Source organism: Gadus macrocephalus, chromosome 22, assembly GCF_031168955.1.
Source record: "Gadus macrocephalus chromosome 22, ASM3116895v1".
In the NCBI taxonomy this organism is placed as follows: Eukaryota; Metazoa; Chordata; class Actinopteri; order Gadiformes; family Gadidae; genus Gadus; species Gadus macrocephalus.
The window spans coordinates 12365650-12392552 of NC_082403.1; the positions used below are offsets into that span (position 1 = coordinate 12365650).

The window sequence follows — 26903 nt, forward strand, 5'->3', positions numbered from 1 at the left end:
ATCCCTTGCCGGGAGGCGGGCGTGTGCTTCAAGAGGGGGGACGTCCTGCAGATCGTCAACAGAGAGGACCCCAACTGGTGGCAGGTGAGACAGGTCACACACACACACACACACCCCGGTCTTAACCAATGGCGCTGCGGCACATTTCGTTGTACTGGGGACCTAAGCCCCTCCCACTTTCCCTCATTGGCTCTTGTAAAGCAATTCTTTGAACTGCCTCTCTGTGACCCCATGACACACTGTCCTTCCTGTGTCCTTCCTGTTGTGTTTGACAAAATACAAGTTGTGTGTGTGTGTTGTATACGTATATGTAATGTAATGTAGTCCTGGGCCAATCACAGACCAGCGCACGAGATCAGAAGCCTCTCCTGGATGGATCGCCGTGTCTTTTTTGTTCTTGAAATCCCTTCTCTACCCTCCCCGCTGTGTTGTCTTTAACTAAAGCAGACTCAGCCCTGAATCCGTTGGCCCGCACAGTTTAAACATCCTGCCACTAATCTGAACTCCCTGAACCTCTCTCCCCCTCTCCCTCTCTCCACTCCATCACACCCTGTGTATACGAGCCTCGCCCGACCGTCAGTCTGCCTGGCTCCTTCCACTCATGCCCCGTGTGCCGTGTGTGTGTGTGTGTGTGTTTGTCGCCAGGCGTGCCAGGTGGAAGGCGGCGCCACCGGGCTGATCCCCAGCCAGTTCCTGGAGGAGAAGAGGAAGGCCTTCGTACCCAGGGACTTTGAGGGATCAGGTAGCCTGTCTGCTCACACTGGCTTCAAGTGAAACGTCCTCTGCTGTTTGTGATATACAGGCCGAGACAACGCTAGGGTTGTCCCAGGCAACGGCTGAAGAGAGAGATATAGGCGGGAGAATGCATTAACTTTGTGAGAATCTCTGGCTTCCATCGCAATTGTTATTGGCTAGAGGGAGGAAGAGCGAGAGAGAGAGACTGAGCGATAGGAAGAGAGACAGAGGGACAGATGGCAGAGAGACAACACAGATTAACACAGATCAACACTGATTGTGATGGATAAACGAGACAGTAACCTGTTGAGATGAAAGGGAAAAAACAGGGGTCTGTAGAGGAGGAAAAATCGACTTTCACACACAGAGAGAGAGAGAGAGAGAGAGATCATATGAAAGATTGGGAATGTTCTTGATGTTCAAAGCACATCTGACCAATTTTGATTCCCTAACTCTGGGGGAAAAAAGGGCAGAGGCTGCCCCCGTGTGGTCTACTGGTGTAACTGCAAACACGAATCCACAACACAGTATTGTACAGCTGGTTGTGTTGTCTTTCAGGTATCCTGTGTGGAACGATTTCTGGGAAAAAAAAGAAAAAGATGATGTACCTCACAGCTAAGAACGCAGGTGAGGAGGAGTCATTCATTCTCACTCTCTCATTGGTTGACCGGCTCAAGAGACTGTCCAGCTCTGATTGGTTGACCATTTCGCTACAACATCTTCCATTGGCCAGAGTTTGACAGGCACGAGCTGCAGATCTACGAGGAGATGGCCAAGATGCCGCCCTTCCAGAGGAAGACTCTGGTTCTGATTGGAGCTCAGGGGGTGGGCCGGCGGAGCCTGAAGAACCGATTGGTTGTCCTGACGCCAGAGCGCTTCGGCTGCACCATACCCTGTAAGGCACTTGACCTCTGTAACCTTTGACCTATGTCTTTTTCCCCCCCTTTTTTTAATAGTTTAGATCTAAAATGTCCTATGAGAATATGGTATATAATCTCCATAAAAAAAAGAGAATGCAAGACTTAAAAAAACCTCCTCTCCTCGTCCAGTCACGTCGCGGCGTCCCCGTGACGACGAGCTGGACGGCAACTCGTACCACTTCACCACGCGGCAGGAGATGGAGACGGACGTGAAGGCGGGCCGCTTCCTGGAGCACGGCGAGTACGACGGCAACCTGTATGGCACCAAGATCGACTCCATCCACCAGGTGGTGGACACCGGCCGCACCTGCATCCTGGACGTCAACCCCCAGGTAGGGGTCCCCCAGTGCACCCACCGGTAGGACCACCGGCGGGACCGTGGAGCCAGTGCACGAGCAGTCAGGCCATAGAACACCACAGAGTATATGAAAACTCCCAGCCTGCACTGCTTCACATTTTGTAAAGAAGTCGGTTCAGTCAAGTTAGACAGGCTCTGACTAACGAAACTGTATACCATTCCTCCATGCGGCCGCAGTGGAGCTGGAATGTTGTTTGGGGTTAAGGAGTGTTAAGGAGGGGTAAAGGTGTGATATTAATGCACCAAGTGTGATCACAAGCTGTTTGAAGACCTGCCTTTTCCTGTGTGGGACACTCCCACTAAATCAAGGGAAAGGGCATATTTTAAAACGGCTTGTAATGGTTTATCACACTTTATCAACACCTGTTGGCAAAATATCACCCCTTTAACATCAAAGAAGACAAATCTGCAAAGTTGGAAGCAGTGTCCTGAACCAATGCATCACTAAATGTGTGTTTTAGCGATGCATAGATGTTTTAAAACATGCCGATAACAAGAAGGGTTTGGTTGGTATGGAAGTCAACATGGCGGTGGTGCACTTCGTTCAATGACGTCCCCAGCCCTGACCTCCGCAGGCGCTGAAGGTGCTGAAGACGGCAGAGTTCATGCCCTACGTGGTGTTCATCGCCGCCCCAGAGTTCGACACGCTGAAGGCCATGCACAAGGCCGTGGTGGACGCCGGCATCACCACCAAGCAGCTCACGGTCCGTCCGCCACATGTGTTCAACACACACACACCTTATCATTAATCTTCATTTCAATGCATACTCTGTGATGCTCTCCACACTCAACAGGCAATCTCACTTGTTCTCAATTACCCACACCCACACACAAGGGAGTCCTAATTGGTGACCGGTACTATATTATGAAACACTAGAGTATCGGTAAGGTTTGATGATTTCGGAATTGCCATCATGGCCCGAGAAATTACCATGTATAATCCTGTTATTGACTTTAATTTGCTGCCGCAAACAAAGATGTCCCTCAAGTATCTCTACTTGGGTTTGCTCATGACAAAAGCGCGCGCACACACACACACACACACACACACACACACACACACACACACACACTATTACCTGCTCTCTTATTCTAGGTTTACACCTTGCGGGGCTTAGACTGATAAAAAATGTATAACAAATGTCTCCCTTCATCTAAATGGTACGTGTCTGTGTTCCCCCTCCTCCCCAGGACGTGGACCTGAGGAAGACGGTGGACGAGTCGGCCCGGATCCAGCGGGCCTACAACCACTACTTTGACCTGACCATCGTCAACGACAACCTGGACAAGGCCTTCGAGACGCTGCAGGGGGCCGTGGACAAACTGTGCTCCGAGGCCCAGTGGGTCCCCGTCAACTGGGTCTACTGAGGCCCCGGCCCGGGCCCCTGGGATCCTGCCATCCTGGTCCCCGTACAGAACCCCCCCCCCGCCGCCCAAGCACTATGGGACTGTGTGTGCGTGAGCGAGGATGAAGTGTGCCCACAAAGATCGGGTGGGGGGGTGGGACAGGGGTGAGACAGGTGTTGGTAGGGGTGGAGGTGGTGGTGGGATCTTCGGTCAGTGGATCGGATATTTATGCAATCAATCCTAGTCCTGTGTAGCCTAGCCCCTCCGCCCAGCCGCGCCCGCCCACAGCGGTATTTTCTACGCAAAAAAAAACGAAAGAAAAAACTCAAAGGGAAAAGAGTGATTATTTATTTTAGTGTTTGTAACTTTATAGGAAAGATCGTTCTACTTCAACCGCTGTAGAATGATAAACAAAACAAAACTAAAAAAAACTAACTAAAACTGGCAAAATACTTTGGCTACGGTTTTTATAATTTATTGATGTCGTGTTGGGATTTGTACTGCCCTTGTGCTCAGATGTGGAGGCTAGTTTTCCAGACCCACCCAGAAAGAGGGGTCCACGTCCTATCAGCTCCAGAACAAACACAAGCCCCAGCTAAGCAGACTGTCATCCCAACTATCAATCAATGCAACATCATTGCCCTGTTGTCGAAGCAGTATGCGTAGCGTCGATGTTTTTCATAGCTGCCCTTTTCACCTATAGCACTGATTAACGGCCATAGCACTGTATCTAACTGGACTTTGAATTACACAATATGGTTTATAATGTGCTACTTAATGATCAAACACTGTGTTTGTCTTAAACGTTTTGTTACCCTCGTCTTTGTTTTAGCTGATCATGAATTCATCTCCAGATCTTAATCGCCGTTTTAATGGTTTACCTTTTGTTTTTGTTCGTATCAAACGTGCCCATCTCTGTGTCTTCTCCCTACGGTTCTCTACAGAGGCCGGTCCATTAGACTACGAGTCTAGGCTCAGTGAAAGTCATCTCCCCTCCTCAGTTGCTCACTTGAAAAACTGGAATTTTCCCTTTGGTCCGACGTGCGGGAAATCACTCACCTGTAAAAACATTTTTAGATACAACACATTTGAGAAGAATATTGTTGACCTTCTGCTAACAAAATTGTTTTATTCAGTGTCAATATTACTTAAGTCAAGAGTACTACAGCTAATGGGTACAGCCGTTTGGTCCAAGCAGAAAGCTGTCAAATGATCAATAAATAAGGCTTAAACCTTTGTGCTAAGATACATGTTATTGCAAACTTTTAATTTCCATTATGGTTCTTTTTTTCTTTTCTTTTTACAGTTTTCAAATAAACCCATGTCAGGACATTGAGTGGTTGCCTTGGTTAGTTTTGAAAAAAATCTTGTGAAGGATCAAGATTCACCTTGGAAATGAAGGAACATTGTACGATAGTACTAGCAGCTACATGTAAGCACTTGTCTGGGCACAAATACCCACCATGTCTTTTCAAACTCATCTCTTGTGTTGGAAACCCAAACTTTGCTTTGTTCTAGTCCATTTTCATGAGGCGGCTCGTAGTTAATTTAGATTCCCTGTGCATTTCATCATACCTTTTATATTAAATATCCAAAGCCAGGGAATTACCAATGATGTTAACACTTAAAACGATAGTACTTAAGACGCACCACACTCCTTGATAATACTGGTGAATATATTCCATTCCTCTTACCTGGAGGGGAAATAAAGCAGGACACCGTGGACCAATGGAGAAACTTTTCAACATTTTTATTAACGCAACTTACAGTCAAGCCAAAACTAAGTATATTTAGTGATAAGTATTCACATTATGTCCTAACAGGGTTTAGAGCATAGATTGCGTTTGTAGTCATAGGTGTTAACAAACAAAACAATAAAAAAGGAAATGCAATATAGAAATCAAAGCTTACATGTGTGCTATGACAGGAACAAGAAGAAGAAGCAAAGCCGTGGGTCAGAACAGACTGAAGGACCCTCACCGTGAGCAGGAATGACTGCATGTTTTGGCATGTTGTGGTTAAATAAGGAGGAGACTCAATGACATGAATGGCGGGAGGTTTGAGTTCACACAACCACTGAGCAGGAGACTTGTGTGTTGCTTTTGTTTTGTGCCAAGACTTTGGTCACATTGCTTATCATTTCTTACAATGGCAGTATTTAGAGGAACAATTCGACATGAAGGGAGGGGCCGGAGGCCGGAGTGTCCTGGAGTCTGGGATGTGTAACTGAGAGGGGATCACTATGATTGACAAGAAAATGAAAGAAAATTGCTGATGATTGTCAGTTTTTGGGATGATCGATTAAAAGATTTGAGAAAAAAAAAATGAGGCTGAATAAAAGGAAGGATCTCATCCCAAGATGCAACGTTGAACCCTGGGCAATTATTCTTTAGACATAATTAAAAGAAAACCAAGTACTACAGTACGGAGGTGTAACTGAAATACATACTTTGTGTCCCTAAGGCCAAATGCCCTTGACGATAACAGGACAACAGTCAGGTGGGAAGCAGCGGCCGTTTTAAGACCACCCGAGCAGGGGGATAGGAAGAGCAGATAAAGCCTTTTCTGCGGCAATACCCGAGATAACAGTCCAGTCTAACCCCAGCCTGGCCACAGAAAGCCTTAAGGTAGAGCCTGGACTTGGGATCAGCATATGCTCAACTCATGCAGATGGGAAACCCAACATAAAAATGACGGTGGGGTGGGGGGTTGGTAGAACCACAACCGAGGAACATGAAGATCATGCGCGTGTCTTGATGAGGAAAATGATGGGTGGACATTTTTGCCCGGACAACGTGCCAGAGCTCACCTTTGAATAGTTAAAAACATGCACAGTGCCATGTGACCTTCAAACCTCCAAGCAAAAAGTATAATAGTCGTATTGAACAATATGAAGTATGATAAAGAAAAAAAAGTCAACGCAGCATATATCAGGCATATGAGGTACTTCATCAATATATAGATAGATATACATCTTTACCTTGTGTTTTTTGGAAAAGCTCTTCGAAGTCGTTATTCCTCATTATTCCTACTGAAGGAATAAAATACCTCGTCAGTTCTGTTACTCTCTGCCCGACCTCAAATGGGCATTTTTTTTGTGTTTTGTATTTTTTCCTTTTGAGATCGCTTTGAAAGTGCAAAACGTGAATACTGATCATTCTCTGCAGCATCTACACTCAAGGTGGCGCAATGATGGGTAAGGATGTGAACTCATGTAGGCAAGCCTTGCAGCTGGGTTCAGTCAGTCTAACGCGGGGGCGACCCCCAACTGAAACTCAAGGGAGCCGGGAGCCAGTCACACACACACACACACACACACACACACACACACACGATATTCTGGCTCAAAACACACAAAACTGATAACATAATTTGCCACAAAGTCTTGTCTGTGTACCTTTTCCTTTGAAGTCACAATGTCACTACAATGCAAAGCAAGTTCATTTGTGTATATATAAATTCATATATTCCCTTTGTTACATGCAAAAATACATCTGATAACCCTATCAAAACGGTGTAACATTTGGCCATTTTGTGTTATAGTTCAATTACTTGGGTGAAAGATTTACTAAATACAAGGGAGAGTTGGTCGTTATTGCAGCACTTGGTAACTTGTTTAAACTACATCTGGAGTGGCTCTATCCAATGAAACGAGCACAACTACGGACCACAAAGTGGTGACAAACAGACATAAAGATCTAACCTGTCCTCCAGAGACAGCCAGCGTCATAGACGACCTGGAGACCAGACATGGTCCGGAAAGACTGCCTGATGAACCGGCTTAGACAAGTGTTTTAGACAGGTGCTCAACAGCAACTCAAGTTGGGCTGCTCCAATAATTCGTCAAAGTAGAATATCACCCTCAATAATCCTGCATCTCAAAATGTAAATGTCTTGCCCATGATAATCCACTAGCTTGTCGTGCCATAACATTAACAAGTTCCAAAACGCCAACAGCCGTAGAGTGAACATTGACCACCACGCGCTCTGTTGCAGCACCAATCAAATCCCCAAGTGGCACATTTAACATTGGATCAGCGTGGAGACTGCAGCCCGCTGGCTCATTGCGAGCCAAAGCTAGCAATAGTGTGCTCTTTTGACTAGTGTTTATGAAAGAAATAGGAGGGCCACGTTCAGAGCGGATCCTTTGCTCCTCCAAGCTACCCACGTGAGCAGCTCATTGGAGACAGCCGGGCGGTCGAGGGACGTTGCTGGATTCCGTCTCGGGTCGAAACACCAAAGTAGGGGGAAAACAGGGCAAGAAATGTGTATGATATCAGCGTCTCGGGATTTTGGTCCCTAGCGTTGGGTTAAAAACCAAAAGGGGACATGAACCAGGGAGCTGTAGCGCGGCTCGCACCGGACACAGTGCTGAGGTAGTCGTGTACACGTGGGGGATTGGTTAAGAGCCCGGTCGTTATGAATCAGAAGCCTATCAGCCTCCATGTCAGCAGGAAGGCAGAGCACCATCGCAGCCTTTTTAGTATTGGAGCTAGCAGACACTTTCAACATCAAATTAACAACTTTGGGGGATTACCCGGCAGAATGCTTGTGGTTTGTTTAATACAAAGAAAAGTTTGATTGATAATATATATTAAGAAAAAGACGACATTACGGCTGTGAAGCTGAGGCTGGACTAAGGGTAGCAACATGGTTTTGGCCTCCCGGTCAGGTGAAACAGAGGGCCTAGTCAACCCAGGAGAGAATTTGGTACAAGAAGGAACAGCTAGGGGACTGACTGCTGCTGGCTACTCCATGCATTTGCAAGCGAATGAATGCTCCAGTGAGCATCATCTGGAAAAAGGACTTTGATGACATTAATAAAGGGACAAACTAGCAAAAAATATAAACGTTTGAGAAAATCAGATCAAAGACTACATGGAAAGGCATAGAAAATATTGCACTATAGTGCCAACAATTATATAACACACACACACACACACACACGTTATAGCACCACACGCAAGCATGAGTATAAGAAAACAAGATCACCCTGTGACGCTCTGACTAGTACTGAAGAACTACAAATTAAAAGCTTTAAGCCACCTTTACATCCGACAGAAATTGTACTAAAACGAATGCGCGTCATACGATTCCACGAGATCCATATTGAAATCTATAACATTGCCATTGCTAAAAAGTGAAACTCTAGCTTAATAACTTGACAGTTATCAATAGAAAAATGGTTTGGTTGCTAAGGAAAAGGATGTGCATAACATTTAAATACAGGTAGCAAATGTCCTAATTGGACACTGCACCATTTTACACGCACAGGCTTCCAATTACATTCATGTTTCGCTACGAAAATAAACTTGAATTTCACAAAAGGATTTCTCTTGGTTTATATTTAAGATATTTTAGAGATGGGAGAACCGATGGATGAGATGTATAATTCCGGAGCGGAGATTCCAGGCATAATATAAAGCTACAGTGCTTAGAGCCAGGCTTTGGATAATGACGACTTTCATCAAGTAACGTTGAGGCTTTTACTGATAATGGTGGATCCATGAGTTAGCTTCGAATGCCAGTGGATTAAAAAGCATGGTTGGAGCATAGAAACACTAAATGCCAGTTCAGACCTGGCCAAATATACAACACCACCCAAACAACTCAATACATTTGTACAGCTATAAAAAAAACGACGCATCTATGAAACACATCACCCAAACCAAACTGAGAATACGGCCCTCATTGTTAACACAGGGCGACACATCTGGGTCCATCACACATTGAAAGGTGAATACATTGAATTTCTGAACCACGTCAAAGAGACCCTCCTGCTTGCCTGTCGAGTGTGAAATGAATGCCTTTCCTAGTGTTCCCATTTGTTTCCAGGCACCAAGATAAACAAGCACGCCGCATATGCATGTCATATTTGCATCGAGTGAAGAGCCATTTAAATCAGGGGGGCCGAATGAGCCCCAGAATGAGGCACCTGTCAGGTGGGACTACATTATGCCCCGGGCACACGTGGGGCTGGAGCGCACCACGTCTGAACCCTGGTCCTTTTGTCCTCCAGCCAATGATACGAGTGGACCGCGCGAGTCTGCAGAATGAGAGCTTGTCTCGAGTTGGTGAAGGTGAACAAAAATAAATAAAGTATGACATGATTTCGTTAAGATACTAATTTCAGATGTTGCCAAGATTCAAAAGCTTGTTATGCCTAAAAAAAACACACCACTCTTTTACAATTACATAGTTGGCCGAGCCAGTGTGCTTTTTTAACCAGAAGAGCTCCATATGGCTGCTGTTCCTTTGTTGAATAAAATATTACAAATTTGGCTCACAATGACTGAATATATTGAAACATTGAAGATATAAAAATATGGTTTCACAAAATTATTGATATACAACCACCCCTACCTGACATAATGCTGTTTAATGAAAGCACAAGTTTTTTTTTTTCATGCACCTTGCAGTCTTTCGTTTTCTTTTGCAACACCATTTCATCCACATCACTTTTCAACGAACTTGCTTTGGCATTGCAACTTAAAAACAAGCAGTGTGGCAACAAATGTGAAAGTCAGAGGAACCACCTTCCAATACCCGTCAGTTTATTTCCGTTTATATAGAGGCCATGTTTTGCATAAAGAGCTTTCTTCCACTCAACATGGATATACACAATGAACAAAAGACAGCGTCGGAGCATTCAAGGCATTCAGACATGTTCAAAGAAGTGGGCTAGGTACTGGGCCACCAAGGCTGCCTGGCTAGATAGACTGTAGTACAGCAGAGGCTGATGTTGGGGCCAATGGATGTTAGAATCAGCCACCCTACAAACCATAACCCCCTGTAAGGAGGTCCCCAACTCTATAGCGGCTTGTTACACTCTGGTAACTAGTGGCTGCTTGCTTGTCTTGTATACCATCTTTTACACCATGTACCATCTAAACTCCTCTCTGTAAATGCTCTTCTCTCACTTGCCCGTCGGAGCACAAGTTAAGCCAGATTTAACCTGAACTGCCTTGTGAGAATAAGTCCAACAGAACAAGACACACCTTTTCACTTCTGTGAAGGACAACCAACTTATTTTTCCATGTACAACCAACTGCGGGCTTTTAACCAATTAAAGAGGTGCTGCTAGACTGCAATCGGATTCAACTCTGAGCTCTTACTATGCCACACCGTAAAAAATGTCATTTCTCGGTTTAGTGCAAAAATGTCAACGTTTTTATTTTCTATTTTTTTCAGTTCTGTTATTCTAAGGTGCTGTTAAATGTAAAACATGGAAGTTGTAATATGTACCAACCCAATCTCATTAGAGCGATACTCTGATATCTAGAATTTTAGTAAGACTTCTGATGAACGCTGGTACTCCCACAGTGGGGATGCTGAAGATGGCAGTTTGGGGTCACTTCTGGATGAAATGCTTTTAGTTACCATTGTTACCAATGGACACCATCCTGGGAGACGAATAAGGAACGTGTTTTTCGGCAATACAAAAGAAGTGCATACCAAGATTGAGAATGTCAGGGTGTCCTCTTTGAGGAGCATGACGAAAATAATAAACATTTGCTAAATCAAATATCGAGCCTTGTGGCCAAAGACCAGCATTCAGAAGAACAACCATTCAGGCTTCGATGAGCAGAACCATTGGCAGACTTTGCTGTCGCCATGACAAAAATACAATCTGCACAATTTAAGAAAGCTGTCCGGCTAAATCCCACTAATGAGTTTGGGGGGCAAAAGAAAATGCAAATCACATTCATACAAATGTAGGAGATTAAAATGCTCTGCAGCAAAATGCATCTGTACGAGGCCATTATGGCATTCTTAGGTGTCCTGCATTTATTTTGCCACTCTCATTGTGCTACTTTCTCCAAGTCCTGCCCTATAATTTACTAGTGGTGACGACACAGGGCAACTGCCAAAAGAACGGTTCCCTAGGCAACACGACGGAATCACCAACTTCTCTAAATAGTTCATGCAGTGATATTGTGATTTTGCAGCACTGAGCTTGGCCTTTGATCAACGAATACGATTCAAAATGTTACTGTGTTGACCACTGGAGAATATCAAAAAGGTTTTGAAACAAAACAAAAATATGGAAAACGCTACAAATATATAAACAAAAGTCTAGATCATTTGGTCATACAGCAATGCTCAGTATCCATTTTTTTTTTTTCTTGACCATTCCGTCTCCCCAAAATAGCACTTCCTTTGCGATCATGCGAGCAACGAACTTGAACCTTGAGAATCGATGTGAGACGCGAAGAAAAAAAAAAAGCCAATTTGGTAGATAGCAGGGGGGTAATTGTGAGGAAATGGCCAGTGGTGTGATGTTACCATTAGCATTAAACAGGTAACAAGAGGTAGGACACACGGCCATTTCCACACAATTACACCAGTGTCAACATGGAACGTCGGCTCTCGCCCACTGCCACCCAGCACAGCAGACGCGCATTTGTCAAGCGCTCAATACCATACCAGCGTTCTGCTAGCCAAAAGTGCATCCAAATTATTTTGTACACGTCGTGAGACCAGCACCGAAGAACAATATTGACATCATAACAGTAAATATCAAGTACATGATTTTTTTTTCTTTTCAGAATGCCCCACAAACACAGTCAGTCGGATTTCTAGGTATAGTACAGAGAATAGGTTGACCCCCCCCCCCCCCCGGCCAAGAGGTGGGGGTCTTTAGAGGGGGCAGGGGGAGAAGTTCATGAAGATGCATTCTTTAAACCATCAATCTGGCCTATTAAAAGCCTCCTGGATAGGTCCACTGAGGATATATTATATAAGGTGGCTTTTACAGTGAAAGCAACTAGCACCCAGAAACAATATGTTCTTTTGTGCTTCCATTATTTTTTTCTTTCGAGTATTTACCATATACAAGTTAATCTTATTTGGCTAAGAAAGATTGTATGATATAAAAAAAAAAAAAAAGATATACCCAATTTCCGTGCTATAAAAATCGACAACGATACCAACACAGACAAAAAAAACGTGTCACACCATGACAACGGCATGACGATACTGGTAAGCACTGAGAAACGCTACGGAATTAGACTGGCTAAAAACAAACTGAAATAAAAGGCTCCATTAGCTACCTCTTTAAATGACCTAAAATGCTGAAAAATATCCCCCCACCCCATCTAAATCGCTTCGTTAAAAAGATGCATAGTAAGACAATATAGATTATTCCCCATCCGATAAAAGACTAAATTAACTTTTGTCAGTGTAACTTTCGGGCAAGAACATGGCAGGGAGGATAAAAACATCAAATCAAAATAGGGTAATCCGTAACCCAGGGGAGTTCACTTGAACAATTTCAGAAAGGCAATAGATTATTTAAATGTAGGGTATTTGTATAGAAATATACAATGTGGATTCAGACCAAATACAAGACAGCCATTAAAAAAAAAAAAGAAAAAAAAAAAGGAAATTAATAATTTCTCCCTCCCCTCCTAAGCTTATCCAAAATAGACTGTACAAGCATAGCGGTTGTTGCGTTGAAAAGCTTAAATCACACATCCTCTATGCTCGGTGAAAAACGTGGACCTTAATAAGCCAAACAAATCTTTGCCCCGAACACATACCCATCCCTTTCTCTTAAAGCCCCAGCATTAAAACAAATCCTGCAGGTCTTGTTGCGTATTCCCCCCTACATGACAAAAATATCAACCCTGTGCTTCAAACGTCATGACAGGGGAAACAAAGAAACAAAAAGTATACGACGACAACTAAATAACAAAACAAAAAACAGCTACAAAATGTGAGTCATCTACACGCACGTAAATATTAAAACGAAAAAACACAGAGTTCTGAACAGAGGATGGGGTGGTTGGGTAGAGGGGGGGTTGTTCACTCAAGATTTCATATTTATTATTTTTTTACTCCCCACCTCAACATTGATGTCTTCATCGTGTCATCTCACATCATCCGGGCTCAGAACCCATTAAAAAGTCAAGAGTCCATGCTGGGAGCCAGTCCCAAATGTCGATATACTTGGCAGCATTTGTGAATCAGATTAATATCATGGACTCCGACGTATTCCCGTTAAAAAACAGAAAAAACAGGATGATGGGAAAATAATCCATTCGCTTTCCTTGTGGCGATATTTAAAGCCCTCTTTGGAGATAAAGCAGGTTAGTGTAATGGGGCTTTATACAATTCTTTAGGTTTGCACCAGATTAGGATTTTCAAAGATGCGTTTAGTTCGCCAGTGTTGAAGACAGGACGTTCCCCCGATGATTGTGAATGTAACTCATAACGGTATTAAATATGGCAGTCTAAGAAAGGACACTTCTCTATACACCGTCCCCCCGTGTGGAGAAGAAAATAAGATTTAAAAGATGCAATGCAAGTCACAATGTGTTAAGAGCTTCTGTCCCGATTTAAGTCTCCGTTTTGGTCAGTGCATGATGCTTTGATTGATTGATAAATAATAATAATAATATATAACAGAGAATGTTTAGGATTGATCCATCTTTTGAGACACCAAGTCCCACATTGATTAGAATAAAGCATGGAAAAGTGGGTGGAAAACCAAACAAAGGAGAGAGAAAAAAGGAATAAAAAGGCGTGGCGTTGGTCTTCGGACCACTCGAAGGGACGACGAGTCGTCTGTAGTTTCTTCTTCTAACGGTGTAGAACTATATCTGCCTTTTGCGTTAGACAGGGTCAACTCACGCCGCCAAAAATGTACAAATACACACTGAACGCTTGCCTGGTTAGTAAACAGGGGCGACCTCCACATTGGTACTGCAGAAGACCTCATTAGCCCAGTCTCATAGTGGCGACTTTTGTTGTTTGTGTTTAAAAGATGGAGAGAGAGAGCACGAGGAAGAGAAAGAAGGGAGGAGGAGGTCGCGTACGTGAAGCATAAATAAAAAATAAAAAGTAATGTCGGAGACAAGCGACATCCCTCAAGGATCGGAGGGCTACCGCGGAGCTCCCCTGTGCGGACGCCCCCCCGCCGACGGCGGGACAGGAAGCGATGACCTCACCCATGTGCAGCGCCGGACGGGCCTTCAGGCAAAGTACATGGTGCGCAGGGTGTCCTGGTGGATCTGCACCGCCTTGGCCAGGGCCTGCTGGTCCCGGCCGTTGCTCTGGCCCGACGTGTGGCTGCCCTCAGCACTATAGGGGGGGGGGGGACATAACCATGGAGCCATTACAACAATGCAGTCGTCTAAACAAAAGACTTCACTGAATTCAGATCAGGAAACGGTACCGTGAGGACATACCAGCGCAGTCCTTTTGTTCAAACTATCATTTAGCAGAGGCTTTGAGACTAAAGCAACTTGCACTGTAATCCTTAAGAAGCAGCCGTAAAGCTCAAATGTTGCCGAAAAGAGGTCTATAGGTAGGCGAGAGATATTAGGATTCAAACCCAGAACTTTTCATCTGGGATCATAGCAGCCCATCCTTTTACTGAGAAAAAGCGTCATCTTCTAATGGACAATCTAAACGCACGGCGCTCCAGGCGACGTGTGCAACAGTGTTCGTCCCTACCTGTCGTGCTCCTTGTCCACCAGGTGGTAGCGTGCACGGAAGGCCACCAGGTGGGCGTAGTAGGCCGGTGCCGGGATGGAGACCGAGCGGGTGCAGCGCACGTAGGTGTGGCACAGCTGGTAGGTGAGCACCTGCAGCTCGTCCGAGGTGAAATGGTTGTCGTCCCACAGCACGTGGTAGTGGGAGGGCCTGCTGGTGCCCTGCAGAGACGGAATACGGAGAACCGTTCGACTTGAGTTTTCCCGGAGGAAGGAGTAGCAGCAGGGTTTTAAAACAGAGGACCCCCTCTCCGTGACATGCCTCGATGGCACTGTAGCCTCTTTAGTTGCACCCTCTTAAAGCCAAGCACTCTGCGATTGTGAGTGGGCGCCCCACCTGCGTACTAGTCAGTCATAACCGGCTGCTCGCCTGTCCTACCTGTATGCCGGCGTGACTGCACAGGTAGAAGTCAAACTCTGAGGGGTGGGTGATTTTGGTGTCCACTGTGGTGCCCGCAGGGATGTTGCCGCTCTTTCCGACCTGATGGGGAACGAGAAAAGACAACAGAAATCAAATACACATGAACAAAGGTGTTCCCTCAGACTGCATATCAGGTCATTTCACTTTTGATGGAGGGTGGGGGGGGGGGGTGCCCACAACTGACCCGCTCGTTCCGGTCCGTGCAGAAGAGCCTGGTGTGGTGCCTCTTCTGGACCACCACGAAGGTGATGCCGGGCTGGTAGTCCTTCTCCAGCTTGATGCAGGCCTCGCGGATGGCCAGCAGCTCGTGCTGCAGGACCTGTGAGCAGCGGTGAGAGACGTGCGGTCAGGTCAGGACACACGCCGAGATCGGTGCGTATTTTGAAAGCGTATTATGGATCAGTACACTAGTAGTAGCAAAAGAACAAAATGTGTGTTGCGGTAAAACTATCAAATGTATGTGAGGGGTTTGTCTGACGGGAGAAGGGGATGCGGTTGCCATAGAAACGTGACTGACAGCCACCTGGTTGAACTGGCCCTCGGAGATGCCGTCGCGGTAGTAGATGATGCGCGTGGGCTTGAAGCGCGTGGACTTGTAGAACTGGATGAGCAGCTCGCGCACCATGGTGGCCAGGTCCTGGATGATGTCCTGCCGGTGCTGCTGGACACGCACCGTGGCGCAGTAGCGGCTCGGGTGGGCGTCCATGCTGCCCACCACCTGCCACCACAGAGAGAGAGAGAGAGAGAGATGAGCCCTTTACTGGTCTACCCACTGGTGCATCGCTTTTAGCATATTAGTGTGTAGATGAGACTAGCTGCGTGTTCTTAAAGACCAGAGTAGAGATGACTAGTAAAGTTATCATGGCCCTTTTTTGCTAAATTGTGGTAACTCGCTACCTGACTTGGTAATGTCAGTGGTTCAGACATACCAAAAGCAGTTTGTGACCTGGACTCCAAGCTATACCGTTTCCAACATCTCTAGTCTGTGATATGGGCTCAGTATGAAGAGTGATTTCAGATCTAGACGCAGGCAGCGATACGTTTTTATTTCAACTGGAGGTGGTACGTACTGCAGCGATGGAGGGCTTCTTCCCGTCCCCAGCGGGGGGGTGGGTGACGTCAGCGCCGAGGAAGATGACTGGCTGCTGGAACACCAGAGGCCTTCAGAGAGGGGGACACGGAGGGGCAAACACAGGGGCATTAGAGCCTGCTATGTGCCCACACACAACACGGAAGGGAACAAACATCCGTGCTACTCATGCATTTATACATTCAGGTCTTCTTGTTTTTTTAACATTGGTGGCCGTCAAACCCAAAGCATGCTTGGTCAACGAAGCCCGTTCAGACTCCGGTTATGTTGTGAAGAGTACGGGCCCCCACTTACCGGCCCTGGGGCAGCAGGATGTTGTTGACCCCGCCCAGCTTGACGTTGATCTTCAGGCAGAGGTTGGAGAGGGTCTGGGGGGTGGTCTTCTGCACGTTCTTCACCTGGACACACTGAGTGGCCATGCCCAGCACCGTGTCCCCCACGCGCTTCACCTCGGCTGCGATTCAGACAGAAAGACAAAGGGGGGGGGGGGGGGGGGGGGGTGAGCGTCCTGGACAGCGGCGGTCACTACTCATCGTGACGTCGATCACACAGGGGGGGGATGTTCTTCTGAGAGCGCCGTTGAGCCCGGTAAAAAAGGATAAAAGAGGCTCACCGTAGACGGGGGTCTTCCCGGGGAGGATGACGACCACCAGCTGCAGGCCCTGGTAGGTGTATTTGAGGTGCTTGAACATGGGCTCCACGCTGTCCGCTCCCTGAGCGTACTTGCAGAAGCAGGGCTGGCCCTGGATGGGCATGCCCGCGTCTCGAGAGATCTTCCTCAGCTGGTCGGTAAAGGCTCTGGGACAGACACGCGTGGTTAGGAAGCGGAAGCCCACCAACTGATTCACTTTGTGGTCAAACGTTTCAGAGGGGATGTGTTAAGGCCTAAAAGGACTTGGGCCTTAAGCATCGAAAGGCACAAAGATGTAGTCACAGGATGGCATATTTAACTATTCAAGTGAGTTGGTTTTCAGTGGAGAGGTTCAGACAACAGATGGTGTACTTTAAGACACGTGGCCTAGAGCATTTGCCACAGTCCTAAATTCCCAATCATTTTGAGCAAAACATTCTTTAGTGTCTTCTATCGCCCCCGGTCAGGCATGTGCTCAAGTCCAAATATGGTGACGTATATTGTAGTGTGATTTTGTAAATCTCATCAATGAGTGCTAAACACTTCAGAAGTTATCTGGTGTCTGGGTGGTCAGACTAAGCAAGGCTTGAGCAGGAGACTTGGACCGCTTACGTCAGGGATTGTGTGACATGCGCCCACGGGCTGAAGTCTGACAGACAAAACTCCATTTACAGTCAAAAGATATTCAATAGCTTCCGTTCAACGTGGAGAAAAAAAACACTAGATTCTAGGGCGAGGCATCTAAATGTAGAAGATAAGCTGTCTTTGAGTTCTAACAAAATGATTTATGACATGGCACAAAGACATAAATTCCTTCCAAGACTTAAAACTCGGCTACCAGGCCTTCAGGGAACAGCCCTTCAACGAGTACTCTGGATGTGTCACACACACTAGGGGAACTCCATTCCCTCATGCAGGGGAACAGGCGCACTGTGTGGCTCCGGGTGGCTTACTTCAGCAGGAGTTCAGTGCACTGCCTCTGGGGGGCAAAGCAGGCGATGGCCCACACTTTGATCTCTATGCCTGTGTGGAACTGCTTGTTCCTCATGTCCCAGACTCCCTGGATTGGTGTCGCTATTGCTTTGTTCTGAAAGAGAAGTGCCAGGCTGATTTAGTTACTGATGAAACACCGTAGAAATATTGGCTTCCTTGACCAATATTAGGCATTATATTTTCCGGTTCCAATCATTTAATAGCATTTAGACAGTAGTAAGATAAGAGCAAAATTAGCAAAACAAATGAAGAAGGCTAGCTGAACTTTAGCCTCTTATCATAATATGCACTACAATACTGTGATCCATTTGTAATGAACAAATGATAATAAGTGCTTAAGCCAAAAATTAGGTAGGTAATTCAAATATTAGTACAATACGAAATGACATTCAAAAGCATGCACATTTCTGGTTTCCACAATGCTATCAAACAAATCAATTGATGGTATATTTTAAACACAACTACAGAACACAAATTTGAGTAGACTTTAAAGCAGCAAACAAAATTCCCCAAATTGGGGGGCTGCAATCAGCCAGACAAACTAAATTGAAAGGTGTGGTGTCATTATTCAAAGCCAAAAAATCATATAATGATCAAGCAGAACTCTAGAATTATCCCTAAGAAGACACCACTACCAAAAACAAGTAGGAGGACTAGCATAACAATACTGCAATTCAACTTATTCAATACCGTGGACCAGACAAAGGACAAACAAACGAGAACTGAAACTACTAGAGAAAACTGAGAGAAAGTCACCTTGGAGTCACTTACCCTGCCTCCATACAGAATGGAGGGCGCCTGGAGGACGCGGCCGTTCACCTCCGTCATCTCGTCCCTCACCATCACTCCGAACTCCCGCACGTACGGGTCCGCGTTGAAGTTGGCACTCCTCATCTGCGGAGGGCCGAGACCGAGGGGGGGAGGTGAGTCACCGTGAACCAGGGGACACAAGACCCAAGGCTCTGAACACCGTACGTCTGTGAACACTGAGACAGACGACCCGTCGGCCTACGTCGACCCACCAGCTTGCTGATCTCGTCCTGCCGGTCCGGCGCCGACCGGGCGGTGGCGCGGATCATAGTGGAGGTCTGATTGTCCGTCAGCTTCTTGATGCAGCGCTGCCCTGCCACTATGTTACACACCTGGACGGAAGCACAGCGCCACGTCAGCCTCCACCCGCTTCACGTTGGTGATGGTGTGATAGTGTGCGAGAAGGCCGCTGGGTTCATACCTCTAGAGGAAGGTAGGTGTGCTTCTGTTCCTGTCCCACCTGGAGGCAGGGCAGGTGGGGGTACCTCAGGATGAGCTTGTATTTGTCTTTGAAGTACTGTGCTACGGTGCACTCGATGGTTTGGCCGTTCTCCTGCTGCAGGGGGAACCTGCCGGGGGGATGATGACGACACGTGACCAGGTGAGATTCAAATTAGGGCTGATTCCGTGTCTGGGAACATGCCTCAACATCTCATGTCAAAGGCTAGTCCATTGAAGGCGTAAAAAAGGCTTACGTCTGGTGGCTGGCTGGTCTTCTGGTCACGTTGCACACTCTGTACTTCCTCTTCATCTGCCCACAGTGGGTGATCTCCACCTTCAGACCTGTTGGACAGGGTAACGCTCTGGTATTAAGAGGGGTTACACCGTCCATACAGAAACACAGCTAGAGGCCTCCCCCCACCAAGGCTCTGGCGTAGAGCACAAGCGTTATTGGAAGAGAAAAAAAAAACTATTGTTACCTTTGATTTCCTTGGTGAATTTCACCCTCTGGGAATCTGTGAGTGGCTTCTGTTGCTCTTCGATGCTCTTGAAGTCCAACACTTCGCACATGAACTCTATTACAGGCTGGGCTTTGTAGAATGCCGTGGCAGAGACTGTTGCAAAAAACACACAAGTGCAAAGAAGCTGAACACCAATTCTCGCCAGCATCCACAAGTTCAAACACATTGCGACCCAGACAGGAACGACACATCCAGTGGGAGTTAACAAAACAAAAACATACCATCGATATTAAGCATCATCTTCCAGAGAGAAGGCCTGACGGACTGGTGGAAGCCGAACCACACCTCTCTGCCACCACCGAGGGGGTTGGAGCAGCCTTCTGAGGGGGTGAAGAAGGAGCGGCCCACGGGAGTGTACCTGGGGTTCGAAAAGGGGTAGGGATGGAGGACAAAAGTTAATTTACATTTGGTGAGTCATTAAAGGAGAGGTGTTAATAGGGAGAGATGGTCAGAGGCTTTAAGGGCCAGGCGACACCTCATCTCTGACAAGAGACTGGAAGCCACAACAGGGGACTACATCCAGCACTAGTTAGGGGTTGGTGTGCAGTCTGTTTTCACACCGCTTAGTGAATGAAACACCAGCAAATAAACCTTTAGAGGAACTCTCGCCTGCGTAAACCTAGGACCGGGCTCACCTCATGGAGGGCAGGTGTCTCATGACCACATCCAGGGCCTGGATGGTCTCGAAGGGGATGTTGGGCAGCCGTCCTGTCAGCGCCTCGTGGAGAGCTTGCAGACTCACGATGGAGACCCATTTGATGGCCACTTTGAAGCTGCGGTCCTTCCCCTCGCCAGGAATGGTCACCTCGAGCTCCACCTGACAGGACAGACAGGATGAGATTGGGATAAGGGGATAGCGGTGGGGGTCTTGATCTAAACGCAATTGGTAGATATTAAAAGTGTAGGGACGATGTTTGGCCAGGTTATTCTAAATTAAACAAATCAAGTCTCTGACATCCAATGGACTTACTTTTTCTCTACCGATGGGCAGGGGCATGGCGGTATAGAGGTTCTTTCTGCCATCGTACACCGGCTTTCGGTCCCCAAATATCTGGGTTTTAAAGTGCTGGACCATGTGCTCTACAATATCACTGGAAAAAACAAAAACATTTACATTACATTACGTTACATAGCGAGCAGCAGTGACCTCACTTTAACCCAGCGTTAGATCAAGAGAGTCATGTTGGCAGTCATAATATGCAGGTATGCGTACCGGTTCACCCTCCTGGGGCACTTCTCGGGCTTGATGTCAATGTCGTAATGGTACACCTCCAGTTTAGGGATTTCCATCTCAAAGAAGTTGGCCTGGAGCTTGATTGTCCTGCCCATGGTACCAAAGTCTGGCCGCGACGGGGGCTTGAATACATACTCTGGAATGGGGGGAGATGGGGGATCTGGGGGGTGGATAAGGGTCGTGTTAATGAAGCAATAAGGTGACTAACCTGCATATAATGCAATGAACAATGGAAGATGCAAGAGGAATACCACAAACAATGTACAATCCAATTGCTTCAAAAAGGTAGATCAGAGAAGACCAGGAAAAGAGCTTTATCATGAAAATCACCATACAATTTATCTTAAAAAAAATTAACAGTAGCTTGACACAAAACACATGTTAACACATCGTCCATCTTAATAGATGGTTATCAACCAAAACCGTTATGTGTTCAAAAGCAAGAAAAGCCTAGTGACTGTACACGGTTTGAACAAACAATTCAGTGTTAAACCGATAAGGGTCACGCAGGGACTGCAATGTGGTCAGGTTGGGCGCACACCCATTGGCACCTTATCTTTGCAGTGCAGCTCTTTGCACTCAAATAGACCAACACCCACCAAGACCAGTAACAGCAATGGAGATTTCTGAAATACTAAACCATTTATTTGAATACTAGTATTGTTCTCCAATAGCCTTTATAAACTAATATGTGGATAACCCACTGACCCAGTCTCTTCAAGAAAGAAGAGCTTAATGAATGGCTTTTTAGATATTAAAGGGAGGTATTGTGAGACAGACTCTACAACACAGCACAAATGTAGAAGATAGCTTACCAGAGCCAATTGACCCAGAGGAATGGGGTTCTTCCATCTCTGTAGGTAAAACAGAAGAAGCATGTTCGTCTGAAAACCCTCCTAAAGACAGGAGTTGGTTGTAGAAGATAGGGAGTAAACACAGTAAAACACATTAGTATATCAACTATTAGACATGCATTTTGACCTTTACTGCAACTTTCTGTACATATATGTATATTTTGTTTAAGTAAATGTAGCAATTAATTGCACTGCACAGAATGTTCTTCAAAAAGGACCATGCATTCAACATAAATATGAATTGTTTAATTCTTTGAAATATGTCATTTCAAAATAATAACTCGTTATCAAGTACTCGCTATTATCTAGACAAAAAGCATGACATGTAAAAGGCGTACTTTTATCGTTAATTTAAAGGGTGCCTTATCAGCTCGAAACGCCACGGTTGACATCGATGGCAACTTTCAAACCTCTTATCCATGTAAACAGATGAGCGACCTGGTTGAACGTCTACTGACCCACCCATTCTCTTGGTATAAGATAAGCAATAAACTATGAGTTCTCTTTTAACCAATGCCAAAATATAACATAATTATCAATGAGAGAGGCAAGGCGCACACCATCTGCATATGACTAATTCATTTTAAATACAAGAGGTTTTGACAGCATCATTCAGATCGTATAATGACGTACGCGTTGGCTATAATTGATGGTTGATACAAACAGACCTAAACGTGTGGTTGATTACAATTAAATGTTCGGACAGAAAACACAACCAATGAATGATCTTTCGAGTTGTAGCCTCCGTATAAAAGTTGAGCATCAATTACAATTAGTCAATAATGTTTTTTTGCTCAATACCGCGAGCAATAAGGTGTCAATGACTTGGGCGAACTGTAACTAAGCCAACAGGTCGACATTTAGCTAGGATTGTGATCCGATAGCATGCAGACAGACTGCAGCTTAAAAGGAATAACCTAGCGTTTACTATTTCTCGTTTCAAGCTTACCGACTAAACTCATGGATGATATCCAATTCAACCCGACATGACGCTGTTCGACTTCATACTAAAAAACACTGATAGGTGAAAACCAATCCTAGGACGACTTGGGGGAATGTGGCGCTGCTAACTAGTACAATAATGTTGTTGTTAGCTTAGATGCTAGCTAAGCGGGAATGCTAATGCCTACACTTTAGTTAGTTGTTACGTTATACGTGTGGTGTGCTCATAAAAAACAGAGTTCTGGCGAGAAACAACTGATCACATTGACAACTACAACCCACCGAGTGGGCGACGGTTCACTTGATAGTCAGGTGGGAACATCGAAGGTCGGCAGAAGAGTTTTTTTCCTCACACAGCCACATTGGCTAGCCAAAGCTAACAGCAGTACTTACCTCCAGGAGAGGAATACATTTTGTCGAGTTAAGCGCACGGCGTGGACGTATGGATGATCCACTCTATTCCTGTCCCACGTCTCCGAAGCACATACGTGGTAGAAAGATAGAAACGTAAAAAAAAAAAAGTTAAAGTTACCAAATCCGGTAACCCACACAGTTTCTTAGTCAAGTAGTAAATTGCACCACGAGAGCTTTCTCATCCTCGACACGGCCCCATCCCCCCAACACACAAGACCAGAGAGCCGGAGAGAGAAAAAAAACTCGCTGTCTGCGCGTGTGACGTCATACGTAAACTCCCGCTATTTCCGGTGTGCGCGCTGAACGCTTAGCGACCGGGCTCGTGATTAAAACCCGCTGCGCTGTTGCACTGTGTAGGAAAATCTATCACCCGCTTAAAGACGACCGGAAAAACAACGACATGTAAACAAGAGCCAATCGAAAGCACATGAAGAAGATTATATGAAGAAATTATCTAATGGCATAGTATTTCCGGGGTGATTAAAGTTATGGATTATTTTAGCCTGCATCATATTTGTATGGTACCTATATAAAATAATACTATGAAGACCTAGATTATCGTCGTCAATTCATAACGCTTGCAATGAAATAAATAAGTATTAAATAAAATGTAATTTCACAAATAATGCGATTAAAGCATTTATTGAATCAACCAAATGTACAATAACGTTTATCAATGTGGATTCGCTTGCGTATATTGGTTTTAATTTCATGAATTTGCATATAATTTCAAATCTTTCCTCCTCTCTTTTGTACCGTCTGTAATTATTTCTCTTGGACGACAGGTGGTGCTATTCTACCATGGAATATGACATTTGGGAATGAGCCGTAAAAAGCCCTCCAGGCATATCTTTTTTCATTGGAGAAAAAAAATTGATTCGATTGATTGATATTTCTGCAATAGCCTTGATTCACTGATAGATGCAATCAAATATAAATGCAGGATACTTGAGAGTACTTAAGGATAAATTATCAATAAGAACATATAAGATGGGTTGGGGATAGAATTGCTGTTATATGCACATTGGCTTCGTGTTGTGTTTTTGTGTAGGCCTATTGAAGATGCGATTGCTTACATATGGGGCACCTATAAATTGTTGTGCAGAAATGAATCATATGTTTATAAAGAAAAATATTGTCTCGGGGGAGATGCATAGCTCTTGGTTTAAATGGCATTATTGAATTTATACCTAATAATAGTTAATAATATTATTATTATTGTACCAGGGCCTAGGCTACTACAAACTACGCATGTATGTCATCCAATTCTGAATTATAATGTTGGCCTTTTATATAACGTTTAATATACTATTTATCGATAGGAGAGAAGAAGAAAAAAACATGACAATAGCCATGCAGTTTCCCCCTATAGGCAAACTGGGTGTTGCTGTTGTGTGCGCGCGCCTCGGCCAATGGAACCAGATCCTCCCCGCAGTGCGTAAGAGCGCAATTTAGGATTTAACCAAGTCTTTGCTGCGGGGCTGGTTGCAGTCTTCAACAGAGCCCGTCAGCGTGAGAGCCATCACAATGCCAGTGTAGTTTTCAAGCATCGGGGTTTAAACATATTTTTGGAGTCAGCCTTGTCTTACTTTTTTTGTAAAAACAACGCGGTGGTTCCGAACTATGACTGGAGTATTCGACCGAAAGATTTCGAGTGTCAAGCCTTCAGATTTTCAAAGCTCTTTTCAACTTTCCACCATGCATCACCCGTCTCAGGAATCTCCTACTTTACCCGAGTCCACGGCCACGGATTCTGGCTACTACAGTCCTGCGAGTGGAATTCCCCATGGCTATTGTTCGCCCAACTCGACTTCGTACGGGAAGCCTCTGAACGCCTACCAGTACCAGTACCATGGCGTCAACGGATCCGCTGGAAATTATACCGCGAAAGCCTACCCCGATTACAGCTCTTACACGACCTCCGCCTACCACCAGTACGCCGGAACTTACAGCAGAGTACAGCCCCAGCCGAGCCCGCAAGGTACGGTCCAGTTTTTGTTATAGATAGTCTAACGTCGCTATAATTTAACGTGATCTAACGCTCCTGTTTTACTATTGAAACAAATCGTCTATTATTCCGTAGGCCTATCTTTATTTGATATGAGATGCCTTAATTTGGTTTCGTTAAGCTTCAAACAATAAAACTCTGAACAATGTGTTATGGATGACACCGTAACAGAACGGTGTTATTTCAGTTGACATATTTCTTTCGAATTTAAATGAGAAACTAAGCCTTTGGATATTTTTTTTGCACAGCGCCTAAATGCAAATTCGTCATAGTTTGCGGCCAATAGGCTATAAAACACAATTATTACCACCGATAAATGCTATATTTTAACGAAGAGGCTCATTATTATCAATACGCTCGCTATAATAATAATGATGTTGTTTTACAGAAAAAGAAATCGCAGAGCCCGAGGTGAGGATGGTGAACGGCAAGCCCAAGAAGGTCCGAAAACCGCGCACCATCTACTCGAGCTTCCAGCTCGCGGCGCTGCAGAGGAGGTTCCAGAACACACAGTACCTCGCGCTGCCCGAGAGAGCCGAGCTCGCGGCGTCTCTGGGTCTCACACAAACACAGGTACGCGCCCTATAAAAAGAGGATCCCATTGTATTAGCAATCGTTGTTCATGTTTACTAATTTGTCACGACCCGTGCAGAGCGTAAAGGCCTGTAATAAATAGGCCCTACATTGTGTATTATAAGCCCAGAGGCTATGTTTAATGTTTTTCCTCTTTTTAATATTCATCTTTTGTATTTTTATATCTCTCCATTTTTGCCCGCAGGTCAAAATTTGGTTCCAGAATAAGAGATCGAAACTGAAGAAGATCATGAAAAACGGCGAGCTTCCCCCCGATCACAGCCCCAGCTCAAGCGACCCAATGGCCTGCAACTCTCCACAGTCCCCGGCCGTTTGGGACACACAGGTGGCCCCCAGGCCCCACAATTTACCGCTTCAGAACATCAACACGACGACATCTAGCTTTTTGGAGAATGCCGGGTCATGGTACACGTCTTCGGCCGGTGGGTCGATGAATTCTCATCTTCAGACCCCCAACTCATTACAGCACTCATTGGCTCTTGGAGCGGGGACGTTATACTGAATTTCTGATGTTCATTGAAATATTATTTTTTTCCTTCTATGGGACTCATGTTAAATTTTCAGAGGAATATGCAATGTATTTGATTACAGTCATAGAGGAAACGTGTAAAATGTGTAAATGTGTGCATGTAATTTATTGCATTTTGGAAGACTATTAAACGTTTTAAATGGACAATGGATTAAACATTCTGTATGCTAGTAATGACATTGTTGTAGTTTCTTGTTATTTTAAACCGCAATTAATTTTTACTGAATTTCATAATAAGAATTGATTTACAAGCCTGAGGCAATAATTGTGGTTATTAAATCTCATTCTCTTTCAACGAATCTGAGGAATAAATATAACTCTGAATCGGTTTCAAAGTAAGAGTAGATTAGAGAGCACATTCAATTAGTCAATGAATAAAAACAAAAAGGCCTGCCATGTTTATTGTTTTACAAAAGGTCACTTCAAAATTGTGAATGATTTATTGATTTTTTTTTACGTATGGAACACAGGGACTTTATAACCAAATTTAACAAGACGCTAGTAAATATATTTGTGCCTAGCACTTTCCGATTGACTGGGCCTACTTAAAAACATAATTTTCT

At 45.1% G+C, this 26903-nt stretch overlaps 3 protein-coding genes across 15 annotated transcripts in view; 2 read left to right on the top strand and 1 right to left on the bottom strand.

Annotated features, from left to right (window-relative positions):
- pals2b (protein associated with LIN7 2, MAGUK p55 family member b) overlaps positions 1–6648 on the top strand; it is a 23789-nt gene extending 17141 nt beyond the window's left edge. For all 10 annotated transcript variants that reach the window (XM_060043606.1, XM_060043609.1, XM_060043610.1 and 7 more), the window contains 7 exons: positions 1–84; positions 646–742; positions 1294–1362; positions 1469–1630; positions 1785–1987; positions 2589–2717; positions 3205–6648. The exon at positions 1–84 is cut by the window's left edge and continues 48 nt beyond it. In XM_060043606.1, the coding sequence (XP_059899589.1) occupies positions 1–84; positions 646–742; positions 1294–1362; positions 1469–1630; positions 1785–1987; positions 2589–2717; positions 3205–3381 (921 nt within the window). In that variant the 3' untranslated portion in view covers positions 3382–6648. The remainder of the gene's footprint in view (positions 85–645; positions 743–1293; positions 1363–1468; positions 1631–1784; positions 1988–2588; positions 2718–3204) is intronic.
- Positions 5094–23474, bottom strand: ago2 (argonaute RISC catalytic component 2). 4 transcript variants are annotated; one of them, XM_060043602.1, is made up of 20 exons: positions 23189–23474; positions 21815–21895; positions 20979–21159; positions 20736–20856; positions 20401–20582; positions 19987–20123; positions 19724–19858; positions 19499–19586; positions 19225–19372; positions 19016–19135; positions 18750–18887; positions 17954–18087; positions 16983–17167; positions 16664–16823; positions 16350–16440; positions 15803–15997; positions 15464–15598; positions 15238–15339; positions 14821–15020; positions 5094–14445 (listed from the first exon to the last, which is right to left on the bottom strand). In XM_060043602.1, exons 1-20 carry the CDS (start codon positions 23205–23207, stop codon positions 14337–14339), a joined length of 2661 nt encoding a protein of 886 aa, XP_059899585.1. In that variant the 5' UTR covers positions 23208–23474; the 3' UTR covers positions 5094–14336. The 4 variants fall into 4 exon arrangements, with proteins under 4 accessions (XP_059899585.1, XP_059899584.1, XP_059899588.1 ...); XM_060043601.1 differs by having other exon boundaries at positions 15797–15997; XM_060043605.1 differs by having other exon boundaries at positions 18765–18887; positions 23189–23473.
- Positions 23475–24667: 1193 nt separating this feature from the next.
- Positions 24668–26517, top strand: dlx5a (distal-less homeobox 5a). The gene is made up of 3 exons (XM_060043625.1): positions 24668–25190; positions 25606–25790; positions 25996–26517. Exons 1-3 carry the CDS (start codon positions 24833–24835, stop codon positions 26311–26313), a joined length of 861 nt encoding a protein of 286 aa, XP_059899608.1. The 5' UTR covers positions 24668–24832; the 3' UTR covers positions 26314–26517.
- Positions 26518–26903: the final 386 nt, after the last annotated feature.